The 18,317-nt window shown below is 45.5% G+C and overlaps 2 protein-coding genes, 1 non-coding gene and 1 pseudogene across 3 annotated transcripts in view; 2 read left to right on the top strand and 2 right to left on the bottom strand.

Moving 5' to 3' along the window:
* LOC130196675 (protein NLRC5-like) overlaps positions 1 to 18,317 on the top strand; it is a 1,158,129-nt gene that overhangs the window by 923,451 nt on the left and 216,361 nt on the right.
* On the bottom strand, positions 8,203 to 8,321 carry LOC130197475 (5S ribosomal RNA). The gene has a single exon (XR_008832453.1). It is a non-coding gene; the product is annotated as a 5S ribosomal RNA (ribosomal RNA).
* On the bottom strand, positions 8,666 to 8,785 carry LOC130197488 (5S ribosomal RNA; annotated as a pseudogene).
* On the top strand, positions 9,400 to 11,858 carry LOC130196717 (cyclin-dependent kinase inhibitor 1C-like). Its single transcript, XM_056419046.1, has 6 exons — positions 9,400 to 9,476; positions 10,302 to 10,451; positions 10,607 to 10,702; positions 10,809 to 11,069; positions 11,156 to 11,354; positions 11,761 to 11,858. The coding sequence occupies exons 2-6, from the start codon at positions 10,302 to 10,304 to the stop codon at positions 11,778 to 11,780; spliced, it is 726 nt and encodes a 241-aa protein (XP_056275021.1). The 5' UTR covers positions 9,400 to 9,476; the 3' UTR covers positions 11,781 to 11,858.

The raw sequence follows: 18,317 nt of genomic DNA, 5'->3' as shown, positions 1-18,317 counted from the left end.
AAAAGGTTTTTCATCAATCCATTTGCGAGATTTTGGAAAAACATTTCCTCCTTTCATCATTGGGTGCATACACATTTATCAGACGATTGCAGGCATTAGCAAAACTTAAATCGATGACTTGTACTCTGCCCTCTCTGTCCTTGTGAATTTCTTTTTATATTCTCAAAAATTGGATTTAAAAGTACCGCCATGCCACATGAGGTGCAGGACCCTTCATTTGAATTTATTTCACCATCCCACCACTGCTTCCAATATTTCACAGAGCTTATATCCCACCTTGTCTCCTGGACACATAATAAGTCGGGTCTTAATTGGCTCAATATTGAGCCCATTTTTGCATTATTGCGCAGCCCGTTTACATTAAGTGAATTTATCTGGAAACCTGTGAGGGCGCACATGATTATTGTCAGTAAATGTAAGGCCCTCATTTATCGCTTTTAGCTTTATTCCTCTTGGTCGAGGTCTTTTTCTGCCGCCCACTGTGTTTTGCTCTTGTGACAGCTACATCCCCCAAGTCCATTTCCGAGTCCGACTCTTCTGCCGTCTGCGGAGCCTCGTTTGATGTTTTGCGGCGTCTATTTTCAGGCCTGGGAGGGAGCGCCGTGCCTAGCTCGGATGTGGGGCTTTTGCTTACTGAAGAGGCTGGTGGAGCGGCCTTGGCCGTTTTGATTTTTAAAGCAGCGGGTGGGACCAGCAGTATTGGCTTCCCTACGAGCACCGTCCCACCGCTTTTTCCCTCCGCTTTCCCCACAGGCTCACACGCCTCCTCTCCATTCCCTCTGGAATTTTTACCCGGCACTGTGATCTGCACGCCTTCACCATCTGTAAGCACAGCCTCCGCTCCACCTCCTCTCCGCCACGGCCTCCGACACGGCGTCCGCAAAATCTCTTTACTGCTTTCTCCCAACACATCACTCGCCTCGCTTTCTCCGCTCCCTTCCCCCATCTCCTCTTCCCCCTCACCCTCAGGCTCTGAGACTTCATTCTCTGTTTGTACATCTTCATTTTCACTCTTGTTACATATACATTCCTGAGTTTTATTTAAGCACAAACTGCATTTTGCTGCGCTTTTGCTGCATTTCCTTGCAAAATGCCCCTGGACTCCACATTTATGGCAGGAAAATTCAGGACATTCCCTCATGAGATGCCCCGGCTGAATACACATCCTGCATACCTTTATCTGTTTGTCATGTATTACTCTAAAATGCTCCACACCCAGAGCCGTGTTAAACTTGGTTGAATAAGGCAGGGACTGGATCTGGTCATTGAACTTTACCTTGAGGAATCTGGTGCCATCAGCAATCTTTGTGCCCGGCCACATCCGCCTTTTAATCGGGGAAACAGCCGATACTCCCAACCGTGGAGCTTCTCGAGATCTCCCGTCAGTGTTGTAAGGCAGGTTGAGGAAGGACACCACCAGCTCATCGTTACACAGCTCCCCAGAATGGTCCCTCGTCTCGCCCATCTTGGAGCCCTCAGCAGTCTCTCCTTCCCTTCCGGATGGCTCGCTGTCACTTCGTACTTCCGGCTCCGATGAAGCGGCACACCACCAGTGCGCCACACAGCTGATGCACACATCTCATCATCACCATGGCTGAAAATTCTCCCCTCAAGCTCGACACTCAGGGTCAGGTTTCGATTTTTCTTCCCTCATTTGTAATCCTCTCTTTTTTCTCTATTTCATTCATTCTTATGGCCAACCTTTTATGGTACTCTTCCGTCATTTTTGCTTGAGGATTCAGTGTCAGTTCAACATTTGGGTCCGTCATTTTGCAGGGAAAAATACTCCCCCCCCTTTAGAAAAAAAAGGGGGGAAAAGGTAGGGGAATTCCCCCCCAAACAGTGCAGCACTGCTGGGGGTTCAAGATATGCGTTCCCAGTCCAACAGAAAAATATTCAGGGCATATGAAAATAATGCTGCTTCCTGCTTCCTGCTTCCTGCTAGGGGCGTGTTCAGGGTGGTATGGCCGTAAGCGAAAAGTGAGCCTACAAATGAGCCTTTTAAAGAATCGGAGACCCGATCTCCCTCCCTTTTTCTTTTTTACTCCATAACATCCCTGTGAGGTTGACCACATTAGCGGCTGTTTTACAACTCCTATTGGATTCTCAGCACTGATCTACACCTGTACGAACGTCGTCCTTACTTTTCATCACTTTGGGCAAAGACCTAAACCTTCCCGATCTCCCCTCCCCCCGTCGAAGAGAAAACACCTGTAAGCACTTTGCACCTTGCCCCCCATCCCCCGAAAAAGAGAAACCCCGTAGTTGGGGATGTACCATCGACTAAATGAAGACTGTGGTTTTTTTGAAAGAGTGGGAAAAAGCTTACAGCACCTGGTATTCCCAGGCTGTCTCCTATCCAAGTACTGACCAGGCCCGACCTTTCTTAGTTTCCGAGATCAGATGAGATCGGGCGTGTTTAAAAAATATATATTTTATTATCAAAAAATAACATTATATACACACATCACATTACGTTATGTACAGCATTGTCACACAGTCATTAATTATTCTCTATAATGCTGTCGTTCACACCAGGGCGCCCAAAGTATATCTGCCTTTTGGGAGAATAGTACATTCGCATAATTTATACATTCACCTTCAAAAACAGAACACAAACAATGTACATAGTAAAAAAAAGATTTAAAAATAATAAAAAATAAGAAATAAAATAAATAAATAAAAAATAAACTAGGATTTGTTCTATGCAAAATCTAACAAAAAACCCCCTTCCTGCTTCATCAAGATAAAGGTGTTTCCCTCAACAAACCCTTTTTGAAATTCTTCCTCCTCGATATATCCATGTAACATTGTTACATCTCTTTTAATAATACTTTGAAATACACTCCACACTGCCATTTCCCTTTTCTCAATATGAGCTATATTCCTTCTCAGTTTGACAGCAAACCTTGCATGGCTTAAGGTGTAGTTGAGCAGATTTATATTACAACCTTTCACTTTCGCCACCACTCCAAAGAGCCACAGCTCCTTCCATTCCATTGTTTCTAAACTCTCCTGTCCAACATCTGCTTATCAAAGCTTTCAATTTCTGAAAGTACATTTCCAACTCTCTGCATTCTACAAACTCGTGTAAACAAGTTTCCACTTTCACCTTACACACATCACACTGCTTATTTACACTCTCATCAAATTTACTTACAATTAAATTGTTGAAGACCCTATTGTGACGTAACAGGAAATCAAAGTTTTCACATTCAATGCTGTTCCATTTCACTCTCAGATTCAGCCATATTCTTTTCCCATCCATATCAGTCAGTACTCTCCCCCACACTTTCTCCCCAGCTGGTCTCCTTGTCACTTTTGCTCTCAAGCATTGATACACTATTCTGGTTGTGATATCCTTCAGGTTTGCTATCGCCCCACTCCCACCTTCATTTCCACATCTCCTTCATCATTCCCCATCACCTCAGTGCCAATCATTCTCCTCCATTCTTCTGGCATTCCATTTTTTATCCTTTCCATCAGCCCTCCAGTACCCATCACATTTCACCACCATTTCCCCTCACCTCATCCACCACTACCTGGGCCCTCATGAACCCCGGTACATACTCATAGACTACATCTCTCACCTTCCTAAAACCTGCTCTCCACATCGCCAAGTTATAAATTGTGCTCCTCATGTGTAATTTTGGGATTCAAGAACAATGGTTGCTCCCACACCTGCTTTACATTCTTACATTCAAACTGCATATTTGTCACAAATTGTCCCCATGCCACCAACATCTCTTTATAGAACTCTGACACTCCTTTCAACATTCCTTTCTTCAGTTCCATAAATATTCCACTATCTCCACACTCCCCACATTTATTAATGGCCTCCTTTAAGAACACTTTCCATACATGATCCGTCTTATCCTTTATATACCTTAACATCATTTTTAATCGAATTGCATCCCTTTTCTTTTCTAAATTAATCAACTTTAATCCACCATCCTTGTACTCATTTTCTAAAACTTCTCTAGCTATTTTCACCTTTCCCTCCCCAGAGAAAATCACTCACCATTTTCTCTGCTTCCTTTAGCACCCGCTCAGGCACATCCAACACGGTCATTGTATAAACAAGTTTGCTCATTATGAGGGCATTCGCTATCACTACCTTTCCTTTAAGCTTTAAACCCCTAAGTCTCCAAAACCCGAGTGTCCTCTTCATGCTATTCAGTATCCCTTCAAACTGTCTCTCCCTTCTCTGGCCTTTATCCCTAGATTGACCCCTAACACCTTAAAACAGTCCTTCCTTTCTTTCAACCCTATATACCTTCTCCCTCCTACATTGTCACCAAAATACATGATTTCTGACTTTTCTATGTTTACCTTGGCTCCTGATGCTCTCCCATAAAGGTCAACGTTTTTTAAGACCTCAAGGGCACTTTCACGGTCTTGTACGGTCACTGTTGTGTCGTCTGCGTACTGATATATCAGACTGATTTGCCCACCCGGTAAGTCTATGCCTTTATCTTTTTATTTCCTTTCAGTAGTAGCCAGTGGCTCCGCTGAGAGAGTACAGCAGACAATGGGCACCCCTGTCTGACCGACCTCTCCAACCTAAAACTATTTGTCACTAACCCATTGATTTTAACACAACTAACAGCATTATTGTACATCCTTTGAATCCACCCTACCATGCGGTGCCCAAAACCTACTCTTCCTAGGACTCCATAGGGTACCATGATCAACCCTGTCAAATGCTTTATTCAAGTCTATGCTCATCACTATACCCCCCCTTCCTCCCTTTATATGCTCTATTGTGTCCCTAATGCTACTAATAGTGTCTGCTATGTCCCTACCTGGAATGCTGTATGCTTGTGTACTCCCTACCACTGTCCCTATCACCCTCTTAATCCTATTTTCCAAAACTTTTGCTAATATTTTATAGTCACTATTCAAACAGCTAATGGGCCTATAGTTCTCTAGCCTGTCCCTACTCCCTTTCTTATATATTATGCTAATCAACCCTGTAGATATACTCGCTGGCATCACATCCTCCTTCTCTATCCATTTAAACAATTTTTCTAATACTGGCACTAATTCTTCCCTAAACTCGATATAAAACTCCCCGATCAACCCATCTAACCCTGGACTCTTATTCCTACCTAACCCTAAAATGGCTGCTTTTATTTCACCTGTCCCTATCTCTCCTTCACTCATCTCCCTAGCTTCATCATTTATCTTTGTCTTAATTTTCTCCAACACCTGCTCTTTACTCTCTTCATCCACCTCTTCTTTCCTAAAAAGTTCCCTATAGAATTCTTCTACCCTCTTAACTATCCCTACAAAATCTGTTATCTTTTCCCCATCCTTCCCTTCAACCGTCTCCAAATAATTATTTTTCTGTTTGATCTTCTCTAATCCTAAAAAAAAACCTGAGCATTTCTCCCCCTCCACCACGTATTTCGCCTTACTCCTAACTATAGCTCCCATGCACCTCTTCTGCTCCATCTCCTCCAGCTCAGCTCTAATTTGTAAATACCTTCCTAATTCATGCCCTTTGCCCTTTTCTGCCCTCTCTGCTTCCTGAGCAAGCTCTCTCTGTAGGCTCTTTTCCTTCTCTCTTCCTCCCTACCCCTACCACAGCTGTAGCTCATACTTAAATTCTTTAGCTCCTCCTTCATCTCCTCCCACCATTTCCCCATATCCTCTTCATATAACCTCTCAGTCTTTTTCCTCATTATAAGGTCTCTTACTTTCCCCTTGTAATGCTCTTCTTTCATCAACATTCCATTCAGACACCACACTCCCCCCCCCCCTCTTTTCACATTGATGCCCTATGTTGAATCTTAATGCCATGTGGTCACTAAGAGTTGTTGCCGTATACCCAACTGTCCCTATTTGACCTATAATGCTCACTGTACCTAAAACTAGATCTATCCTACTCTGTTTTAATTGCCCTCTCACCACTTGTTTTCTAGAGAATACCCTCCCTCTTGGATTCCTATCCCTCCAAACATCTCTCAGTCCATTCATAATCATAACATCTTTCAGCACTTTCCTTGAGGAGTCACTCGTAAAGCACATGCTTGCAGTTGCATCCAGCCTTCCACACCACACATTAAAGTCACCCACAATTATGCAATCTCTACCACACATACCCCCCATTCTTCCAAAAAACTCTCCTCTTTTTTTTACCTCATTTGGTGCATACACATTCAATAATTTAAATTCTTTACCCATGTGCTCAAAAATAATCCCTATCGCTCTCCCATCACTCACATTTCCTTACATTCTCAACCACTCCCCTTTTAACTAAAATAGCTACCCCCCTGGAATTATCCCTCCCATTATTCACAAACATTTCACCCATCCACTCTCTCTCTAACTCCTTCACACATCCATCATCCCAGTGCGTCTCCTGTAAACATATGATGCCAGCCTCACACACCATCAAGGCTTGCTGTCTCCTGTACCCAGTCCGTAGACCATTTGCATTGAAGGACACAACAGACACCATTAAAAACATTAATGAAAGGAAAATCAACATTGTGGTATTTTGCACTTGAATTTACCTTCTCTGGCATCTTTCCCCAGTGGTCGCCTCGTTACTTTTTACTTTGTAAAGTTATCTCCACCCTCATCACTCAGTGCCATGTCCTCGCCACCCGTCCCTCCACCACCGCCTCCCCTGTACCCTTACCACTGTCTTCATCACCCCCCCGCGCCAATGGGCCCCTATCCTTCACCCTTCCCCTTTCCCCACCTTCCCTGTTTGTCCCTGCTCTCACTCACAGCACTCTGATCACAGTCGCCACCGCCTCCCTCGTCCCCGCCGTCCGCCTGTCCGGCCTCCTCACACCCGTCACCTGCTCAGACCCGCTGTGTTCCTCTTCTTCTACACTCTCTCTTGCATTCTCTTCACATCTCCATACTGTGCCACAGCCGGCTTCTCCTCCCCCTGTCCTACTGTATTTACAACAGGGCCCTCTGAGGTGCCTTCTCCTTCCTCATTCTCTCCCACACTCGAGCAAAATGCCCTCTTTCACCACATTTAAAGCACTGAATTCAGGGCACTCGATAGATGTGCCCGGCTTCAAACATTGCCTCACAGATTCTTTCCTGCCTGTCGTGAATTACCCGGAGTGTTCCACCCTTCCATGGTGTTAAACTGGTGGAATATGGAAGAGGACTTTATCTCGTCCCAGAACTTCACCTTCATGAAGCGAGTCCCATCTGCCACGCCCGCCAGGCCACATCCTCCTCTTTATAGCCGAAACCGCCGACTTCCATTCCTTCAGCCGGTTATGAATCTGGTCGTCTGCTATGTAAACCGTAGGTTTAAGAAAGATACAACCATCTCATTGCTGTTAATTTCTTGTCCCATTATGGTAGATGCTCCACTTTTCACACCATCCATCAGCCTCCTCTTCCTTCAGCGGTCTCCATTGTCACCTCCAGTACCTCCACTACGTACTCTGCAACCGGGTCACCACTCCACATTCTTCACGATTAATGTCAAGACATCCATTGTAGTTAGTCTCACACTTCCAATCACTCTCTCGCAAAACACCGTCAAGCTTCTGTTGTATTTGCTGGTTGTTTCTTCCTCCTTCTCCTCTGCATGGCCTCTCGTGGCTGCTCTCTGCTTGTATCCGCCATTCTGATCAGCTCTGCATTCTCAGCAAGGTCTCCCCTAACATCAAAGAAGATGTTAGGGGAAAAGTCAAAAACCTCCAAGGAAAAAGTAAAACGATAAATGGTTCCAAAAACTGTAATTATCCAAACAAATAAGAAACGAGTGGTCTAGCTGAGACTCTCTGTTCTCCAACCTTCCCCCACACAGCTGTGCTCACACCTGACGAGATCAGACGAGATCGGGCGTGTTCAGGGTGGTATGGCCGTAAGCGAAAAGTGAGCCTACAAATGAGCCTTTTAAAGAATCGGAGACCCGATCTCCCTCCCTTTTTCTTTTTTAGTCCATAACATCCCTGTGAGGTTGACCACATTAGCGGCTGTTTTACAACTCCTATTGGATTCTCAGCACTGATCTACACCTGTACGCACGTCGTCCTTACTTTTCATCACTTTGGGCAAAGACCAAAACCTTCCCGATCTCCCCTCCCCCCGTCGAAGAGAAAACACCTGTAAGCACTTTGCACCTTGCCCCCCATCCCCCGAAAAAGAGAAACCCCGTAGTTGGGGATGTACCATCGACAAAATGAAGCCTGTGGTTTTTTTGAAAGAGTGGGAAAAAGCTTACAGCACCTGGTATTCCCAGGCGGTCTCCCATCCAAGTACTGACCAGGCCCGACCCTTCTTAGTTTCCGAGATCAGACGAGATCGGGCGTGTTCTGGGTGGTATGGCCGTAAGCGAAAAGTGAGCCTACAAATGAGCCTTTTAAAGAATCGGAGACCCGATCTCCCTCCCTTTTTCTTTTTTACTCCATAACATCCCTGTGAGGTTGACCACATTAGCGGCTGTTTTACAACTCCTATTGGATTCTCAGCACTGATCTACACCTGTACGCACGTCGTCCTTACTTTTCATCACTTTGGGCAAAGACCAAAACCTTCCCGATCTCCCCTCCCATCGAAGAGAAAACACCTGTAAGCACTTTGCACCTTGCCCCCCATCCCCCGAAAAAGAGAAACCCCGTAGTTGGGGATGTACCATCGACAAAATGAAGCCTGTGGTTTTTTTGAAAGAGTGGGAAAAAGCTTACAGCACCTGGTATTCCCAGGCGGTCTCCCATCCAAGTACTGACCGGGCCCGACCCTGCTTAGCTTCCGAGATCAGACGAGATCGGGCGTGTTAAAGAATCGGAGACCCGATCTCCCTCCCTTTTTCTTTTTTAGTCCATAACATCCCTGTGAGGTTGACCACATTAGCGGCTGTTTTACAACTCCTATTGGATTCTCAGCACTGATCTACACCTGTACGCACGTCGTCCTTACTTTTCATCACTTTGGGCAAAGACCTAAACCTTCCCGATCTCCCCTCCCCCCGTCGAAGAGAAAACACCTGTAAGCATTTTGCACCTTGCCCCCCATCCCCCGAAAAAGAGAAACCCCGTAGTTGGGGATGTACCATCGATTAAATGAAGACTGTGGGTTTTTTGAAAGAGTGGGCAAAAGTTTACAGCACCTGGTATTCCCAGGTGGTCTCCCATCCAAGTATCGCGCTATCTGCCTCAGGCATGGCCAGTAAAAAATCCATTGTCAGCGCCCAAACCCTGTGCTCGCTCAACAATGGATGGGCCAATGGCGTTTCGGCCTCACAATGGATTCGACCAATCACGGTGCCGCAGGGCAAACCGGCCAAATCTCGCGGCAAGCGGCCAAATCTCGCGGCAAGTCTCGCGAAGGTTGGTACGACGTGAACGCATACAATTCAACAATGGAAGGGCCAATGATGCGTCGGCCTCACAATGGATTCAGCCAATCGTTACGCCGCACAAGATCACAAACACGGCTACGCATGACATTGGACGTAAGCTCTTTTCTACAACGAAGACAACGTGTCAACCGTAAGTTATCCTACTTTATTATTCATAGCCGCCACCGTAAACGTCACATCTAGGTTGTTAACTTTTTTCGCGCCCGCCGTGTCACATGACGTTACAGGCACAGCGAGCTTAATGTTCGACATCGCGTTACCTACATTGTAATAACGAGTGTTGGACAATGGTATAGCAGTCAGTAGCCAAGCGCAAGCATAACAATCGTCCGTGACATGGCATGGTTTTATTCTCTTCTCCATTAGTAATACACTGTGTATCTACATGAAGTCATTGGTTGCCATTTGTACATTTGCATAACGAGCTAAGGCTCGCAAGATCATGAAAGGCCAACGCAAGTCGTGTCATAATAAGTGTATAATATTAACGTGACCTGCAAAAATGTCCGGAAACGGCCATGGATAAATACTACTGTAATGCACCGAGTGAAAACACGCAAACGTCCAAGTATAGACAGCAGATGTACATGGTTAATTTATAAAGACTCTTATAATATATCTTCATTTTATATATAGCGTTAAAGGAAATAGAGTCATAGTTTATTACTGGTATTTAACAACTGGTACAGACTTATTATAGAAACAGTATAATTACACAGTATAATTGTGAATAATGTGTATCCATATATATATATATATTTATATGTATTGATATGATTACATGTGTAAATACCATGTTTCAATAACCGACAACATGTTATCAGTGTAGTTTGCTTAACTAACAGTTGCTGTGTCTGTGTTACTGTACTCATACATATGCACTAATTCAGCAAGCTCAGCACACCATGGTTATGGCTATATTTAGATATTATCGTTGTTTCAATGTTCTCTTTAGATGAGCACAAAACCAAAGAGCCACAAGGCTATGAGCGATAAGGAGTGGATGGCAAGGCTGAGGGCGTTTGCCAGCTCTGGGGTTTGGCCTTCTGGAGGAGGCAATAGACCAGCCCCAAGGCAGAAGAAGTGGTTCGCCTTCTATCAGAAGGTAAAGTATAACACAATAATGACCGTTTACATATTAGTGTCATTAGTATACCACACACTTGATTTATTGACTTGACTTATTCGCAGATAATGTCATTAAGACCTCGTACACTGAGTGACTCACTCCAGGCTAAATATCAAATCTTACCATTTCAGATTGAGAAATGCCCCATGCAGGCCCGTGGACAGACCACGCTCTTTGGAGGGTCCATGGCCACCATGGCCTGTGATTGTGGATTCCACGGCGTTATGGTGATTTGTTTAATAATGATGTCTCTTTATTGTTCATCTTGCATTGCATGTCTGTTACAAAGCTGTTATGCTGTTGTTGTTACAATATTCTGCTGTTGTTCCACAGTCCGTGGCCTCAGCCTCAGCACCAGCTCCAGCACCAGCACCTGCTCCAGCACCAGCACCTGCTCCAGCACCAGCACCTGCTCCAGCACCTGCTCCAGCACCTGCTCCAGCACCAGCACCTGCTCCAGCAGCTCTTGCTGCTACTGAAATGTCCGTGGCCTCAGTCTCAGCACCAGCACCTGCTGCAGCACCTCGTGCTGCTTCTGAACAGTCCGTGGACTTAGCGCGGCCTTTTCTGCGACCTGTTCTAAGTGTGTCAATGGTGAATATATTTTTTGGGAATTCAAGTTTAGAATGAATTATTTTGTATGTGTTGCATCTTCAAATTCACTCTGATTCTTCTTTCAGTTTTCGAAATCACGCTTTGGTGGGTCAAAGTCGGCCTCACTAAAGCCACATTTAGTGGCTAGGAGGACCCCCAGCCCTTCTCCTCCTCCTCCTCCTTTCATATCCTCTGTGAGGACACCCAGCAGCCCTGCACCTCCTTCATCTCCTGGTATGTCCTCTGTGAGGACACCCAGCAGCCCTGCGCCTCCTTCATCCCCTGGTATGTCCTCTGTGAGGACACTGACAGAGATATTAATGTGTGTTATGTTTATTGCTTACCGTATCTTAAACTCAACAATCAGAGGAGCTCCTCGAACTCCGCGTTCCCACCCGAAGGTTGTGTTATGTGTTGTGGGAGTCGGATAAAGAAGTGATAACAAACCAGACGGAAGGAATATGTCAACTTGTCCTCAATTCCACTTCTCCGTTGTTGTGTGTGTGTGTGATAAGCTTTCAATAAAAGGCTGGACCAAAGGGTTGCTCAGCGGAATGCCTTGGAGGTCGTCGTGTTCAGAGCATGTGCGACTGACTGAGCTTCCCCTTTGGTCCAAAGCTTCGACCAAAGATACTACGTTGTCTGTGATTCATTCTCACCTCCTTAACCGTGAATATTTTACATGATATAGAGAGAAAAAACCTATCATAACTTGGTGCCGTGACCCGGATCCCAACATACCCATCGGCTGGATTTTTCTTTTTCCTGCGGAGCCACTGACACCTGTGCAGGGTCCCGACTGAGCATCGGATTAAGAGACCGCGCAGCAGTGGATAATAATTTCATGGAGAGGAGATCCAGTCAGGATTGACGGGATCCGGCGGATCGGAAGACCGAGGGAGACTGACCCAGACAAAGTACGTATGGTTTTGCCCTTTTTGCGAGAAATAAAGGTTGACTACGGGTCGGGAAAATAAGGTTTGCCCTTTTGCGAGGAATAAAGGTGGAATACGCGCTGTAAACATAAGGGTTTGCCCTTTTTGCGAGAAATAAAGGAACACAAGGTTTTGCCCTTTTTGCGAAAAATAAAGGTTGACTACGCATCGTAAAAATAAGTGTTGTGAACTAATACGTATTGGAGGGGTTTATACGTGTTTGTTTAACTTTGTTTGTTTATATGTGTTTGTGAATAAATGCTGTGACTCTATTTGAAGCAGCGTCGCCCGACCTGTTCAATTAGACAACCACAGATTGGCAAAGTTTGGGTAAATAAACAAGGAAATGTACTAATACTATACGATCACTCCATAAACAATGGGTAATTCTCACGGAAAACCTGAAGGCGAATTTTCAGGGGACACATTGTTTATGTTCAAACAGGACTCAGATAGTGTAAAATATCTGAAAAAATGGAAAACAAAATACGGTTTTTCCGGCGAACTAAACGTTTTGAGATAGAAACAATCTGTAAAATCTAAAACCATCGCCAGAAAACAAAACCCAGACTAAGCGCATCAAAACACCACGACTTAAAACAAGCAGAACAGTGGTTCCAGAGCAAAAGAGGGCACAAGCCCAAGTAAAAGAAAACTTAAGGGCCGTGGAAATCGCGCAAGGGAAAAATAGTTCACAGGCCCTGTACACAAAAACCGAGTTGGACGAGACCAACGTAAAAGCAGTTCACCAGCACCTCAGAGACAAGCGTCCAGCCCGGAGAGGAGCCACAGAGCGTGCCGGATGACGAGGAGGACGTTACACCTCCAGCATACGACCGCGTCACCACACCGTTATATCCAAAATTAAAAGAGCTCCAGGACCCAAAGCCCCCACCGATTTCCACACGCCTACGTAACCGTCCCACCGACATACCTTGTATAGAAGGAAAACCGATCCTACCAAGAAGTCTAATCAAGGCCGTTGCTATTTTGAGTCATGGGCAATGCCATGTCTCAACAGGAGGGATGGTATCTATGATAGAACAAAACTACTTAAAATTTTTTTGTAAAGCATGTGTGACATGCATCAAGCACAAACCCTCAAGGAAACCTAATCATTCATGGACGACCCTACCGCCTACCACTAACTCACCCAGATTTAGAGCAAGTGGGTGAGAAAGAAACACTAGTGGAGTACATGAAGAAGACCATGATGGGGAGAGGAGTCAGGGAAGCAAATGTCTTGCCAGATTCACCTGTCTCCCCATTATGTCTGTACAGGTCGGCGACTGGGTCTGCATCCGCTGGCCATCAAGAAAAAAGACGTGGAGCGACGTCCGCTGGGAGGGACCATTCCAAGTCCTTCTGACGACTGCAACCGCTGTAAAGATAGCCGAGAGGACCACCTGGATACATCTTTCCCATTGCAAACTGTTCCCTCCCTACAGAAATCCCGGACCAGTGCCCTGATCCCGAGACGACCACGAGCAGAGGGGAAGACTGACTTCAAAGGGGGCTGTCCGCTTAAAAGACAGCCATCTCAACGTCAGTGAAGAAACCAACAATCCCTGCTCTTAGGTGTCGCCTCGGGTGATGGAGCGAGAGGTCCCGAGGAACTCAAACGAGAGGAGCAAGGGAGATCAATGCTCCCGTTTAAGAAAATATAACGTAAACTTTTGGTTTAAGCTTGTATGACATAATTGTGTAAAACTCCTCACAAGGAACGGACAATTAATGATGTGAAACTGCTGACTAAAAAGTTTAATTCCCAAAGAGATATAAATGTGTGGTGTTACTAACAAATTATGTGTAACAAGAATAATCATGATTCTGCTTTAACTGCTTAACCCAAATACGTAAATCACATGCTGCTTAGAGGTAGACAAATAAAATGAGTGCCATTATTGACCATGTTTAGATAATAAGCAATTAGCATAAACAGGAGGGAACTGACAGAGATATTAATGTGTGTTATGTTTATTGCTTACCGTATCTTAAACTCAACAATCAGAGGAGCTCCTCGAACTCCGCGTTCCCACCCGAAGGTTGTGTTATGTGTTGTGGGAGTCGGATAAAGAAGTGATAACAAACCAGACGGAAGGAATATGTCAACTTGTCCTCAGTTCCACTTCTCCGTTGTTGTGTGTGTGTGTGATAAGCTTTCAATAAAAGGCTGGACCAAAGGGTTGCTCAGCGGAATGCCTGGGAGGTCGTCGTGTTCAGAGCATGTGCGTCTGACTGAGCTTCCCCTTTGGCCAAAGCTTGAAAAGATACTACGTTGTCTGTGATTCATTCTCACCTCCTTGACCGTGAATATTTTAAATGATATAAGAGAGGAAAAAAACCTATCAGACACCCAGCCCTACTGGGAACTATGGCGTTGCTGAAGATGCTGTGAGTACAGTGCAGCTTACTGTATTGGTCTTGCTTTATTTTAAGTCATATTTTGTGTTGCCTTTATTTATGCATGGACGTAATTATCATTTGTTGTCATCGTCTTCCAAACAGGGTGAGCCTGGAGGAGTTCAGCTAGCCGTTGCTGGGGCTGCAGCTTCATTCTGGTTGCCGTCGGAGATGAGAAAGACCATCCCTGTGCAGGACCAGAGGTGGATTGCCAACACCCTCTTTCCCTCCGGCAAACTGCGGACAGATTTGAAGCTGTGGTATGAGCCCCCTGGCCCGGCCCTCATCTACCATCAGACTCCAACACCCGACCGCTTTTTTACACACCCACTGATGGTGTGGATGCCCTACCGCCTGTGGAAGGTGAGGGTGTTCTGCCCAGATTGTGGGAAGCAGCTGACGGGCTCCGGTGTCCACAAGAGGTCGAGGAAGGTCCTGGACATCGACAGGTATTACCTGATGGTGACGGAGACACTCAAGTGTAATGTGTGCTCCAAACAATACCTGTCAACGAGTCAGACTGTCCGGAACCAGCTAGACCTGCCACACCAACAGCTGTTTCGACTGATCCTGACCCAAAAGTGAGTCAAGCGGTTTTGAAACCGCCTCCCTTGAAAATGTAACTAATCACTGCAACAAAGGAAAATAAACACTTTTTTGTCAAATGTATTTGTAAATTCATAAATACAGGTGCATATTAGAATAGTGTTACACTTGGTGCTATATGTTTATTCTACACTGTCCCTGTATTTAAATAGCCAAACAAATAAATAAAATGAAATGTGCATTTCAGGTATGCTTGTGACATCCGTGTCATTCGGCTGCTTCGGGACCGTACTCTCGGCAACAGTCCAGCACGGCTGGCAAGGCAGCTGAAGGAGAACCATGGGGAGGAATGGCTGAACCGGTTAGCACACTATGCTGGGGAGTGTGCTGACTTTGTGGAGCGGCCCAGTCTCCTTCCAGTGGTCTGCCAGGAGCCCCCAGAGCCCATCGACATCCCCACCAGTCGCTGGCTGCTGTCTGTGTACGGCAGGGACATCCTCTGCCGCATCGACCACATTAGGGCCAGCATCACCTCCACATTTGGGTCTATCTTAAAGATGGACTCAACCAAAAAGGTAAGACATAATATAACTGTATTACATTGCCATGTACATTATATGTATTCTCCTGTACACATTAACATAGTTGTCTGTGATAAAATACATTTGCAATAATTATAGATTTAGAATGTGTAATAAATCTACTTTCCTCACTGATGTAGATAATGTGGTAACAGAAGTGTAATCTTAAAGATCACTGCCGTCACATCACAGATCACAAAGAAGCTGGCCGGCCACGGCAGGGGGACAGCTCTCTGGGTGACCTCCATCGGCAATGAGGTCGGCCAGATAGTGAACAGTGTCCTGACGGTGCAGGAGGGCCGACTGGACGTGATGGTCTCCGGAGTGATGGAGCGGTACCGCCAGGCCGCTGTCCCACCCCCACTGGTGCTTTACATCGACTGTGGCTGCTGTATAAATGAAGGGTTGAGCAAGCTGCAGACCAGGTTAGCAGCTTGGCCAGACATCCACATACGGCTGGACATATGGCACTTTATGCGGAGGCTGGCTGTCGGCTGCACTACCGATGCTCACACCCTCTATCCCATCTTCATGAGCAGCTTGTCAGCCTGTATCTTTGAGTGGGACGCAGGGGACGTCACTCTGTTGCGCAGGCAAGAGAGAGCAGCCTGGCAAGAGGGTGTGCTAGGAATTACTGATCGCCTGGTGGACACGCAGATCAGTAAGAAGCGAGCTGAGCCAGTACTGCCGTAGGAGGACACGCGGTGTGGAGACCACCATCAAACTCCTCGAGCAGCTGCTACATACTCTGGGTGGGGAAAGGGGAAGAGACCTCATGGGGGTGCCACTGCTGGACCAGGCACGCATGAGCACATTTGGCAGTGCAAAAGCGCCACGTGGGGTGCATCCAGGACGTTCCAGGTGTGCCGCTCTACACAAAGGTCGGAACGACCACCAAGAGTCGGGTCATCCTGACACGATACCGCTGTGCCAGAGGGTCCACATCCCTGGAGTCCTTTCACCTCCACTTGAACAGGTTCATTCCAGGTTAGTGTCTCTCGTGTTTAAAAAAATAAAATAACTTTTAGGTTATGTTTGAAAGCATTATTCAGATTGGAAAGCATTAAAAACATTTCTTTTCTTTCCAGGAACGAGTGCAAATGTGCTGAATTTCCAGTTGTATCTCCTGGAAGGCCTGAACAGGTGGAACCAGGATCGGGCGACTGCAGCGGTGACCAGCAAGCCGTCATCGTTCTTGACGTACGCCGGTGACGTGACACACTGTGTCAACACCAACACACTGAAGGTGTTTGGTCGGGCATTTGTGCCAACCTTCAGGCAGGCCCGGGGTGGGTAATCGGGAGAATCGGGAGAGTTCCCGGTGGGCCGCTTCACTTCTGGGCCGGTCGAGAATTTTATTTGTTGACATTTGTCAAGTTAGTCCATCTTCTCTTAAAGTGGGCTAAACATGCCCGCATTCTGACACTGAGCCTCTGCATGGTTGTACCATGCGGGAAGTTCACCCCTCCAAAATAGAGTTGGTTCGGCCCTTCGCCGTCTTTTCCAAAAAGTTTTCTCAGCTACGGATAGCTGGGCCGGCCCGACCTCAACGATACGCGTCAGGCAGGAAGAGGGCAGGAGGGCTGAAAAAGCCAGGTTGAAAAAAGAAAGGCATTGGAGGAGGATGCTGCCAAATGTGCCAAGTTTACAGATTTATTTTCAAGAGGACAAACACAAGTGGCAACTAGTAAAGAGAGACAAAGGCCTAATGATTAGCAACATAACTATTCGGCTAACGTTGTAGCCTTGATTAATATCATTGCAGCGTTGTCAACCTATTCCCAAGCAAAATATTAAATTGAATTAAAATATTAGCTTTTTTATATCACCCAAAATATGGCGATCCATAGACTTTGCAAATATGATGCAAATATTGATATATACTATTGATATTGATATTGAAGTATGCAGTAATATGACTGAATTTTTCTTTGTAGCTTCGGATCAGCGATAAGACAGTCTCCTGCTGAAAATGATGAGCCCGACATTTGCAATGAGGAGGCCATGACTACAGGGACATGTAGAGAGGATAACAGAGGAAACAATATGAATTAAAGTTATATATTCTAAGAAAGAGCAGTATATGACAGTACTTGATGAACCAATATGCATTGTTTGCTCAGAAGTGGGTGTAGTAAAGGAGTAAATCACCACTATATAATAATCATGCAGAAAAATGATAATGACAATGACCATGACCATGACCATGACAATGACCATGACGGCCCCCATGAGGTCTCACTCCAACAAATCAGCCTATTGCCCATCTGAGTCTGACAATCTGCTACGCCTTCTGCCTTTTTTTATGTGATGCATATTTTTTGTTAACTTCTCATCTTAAGTGGATTATTATTGTTGTATTTAACCTTTACATTATTTGTTGGATCATGGTATTAATAAAAGAACTACAGGATAGTAAGAGCTGAACTGTTGCTTCATTTATCCAATTTCCACGACCATGAAAAAAGTGGGCTGGTCTTGAGCCTGAAATTCCCGGGCTGAAAAGTGGCCCCACTCCGGCCCTGCCTTCAGGCCACCTTCGAAATACACTGGTATGTATTGTTAAATACCTGGCTACATAATAATTTTGTCGGTTATATGTATGCTTTGACTAAAACTAGTGGTGTTTGTTTGTCTTTTTAAGCTGGGGTTTCTGCTCTTTTTCACAGGTGAGCTTATCGGAGTTGATTATTTGTTGAGTCAGACTGGCCAGCCCCATAAAATACTCCCTGACTCAGAGGAGACAGACAATATGCTGGAGGATGTGAACGAGAGAGAAAGAA

The sequence above is a fragment of the Pseudoliparis swirei genome, chromosome 7 (genome assembly GCF_029220125.1).
Source record: "Pseudoliparis swirei isolate HS2019 ecotype Mariana Trench chromosome 7, NWPU_hadal_v1, whole genome shotgun sequence".
Classification (NCBI taxonomy): Eukaryota; Metazoa; Chordata; class Actinopteri; order Perciformes; family Liparidae; genus Pseudoliparis; species Pseudoliparis swirei.
The sequence above is the reverse complement of the archived record's forward strand: the minus strand, read 5'-3'. Positions and strand labels throughout refer to the sequence as shown.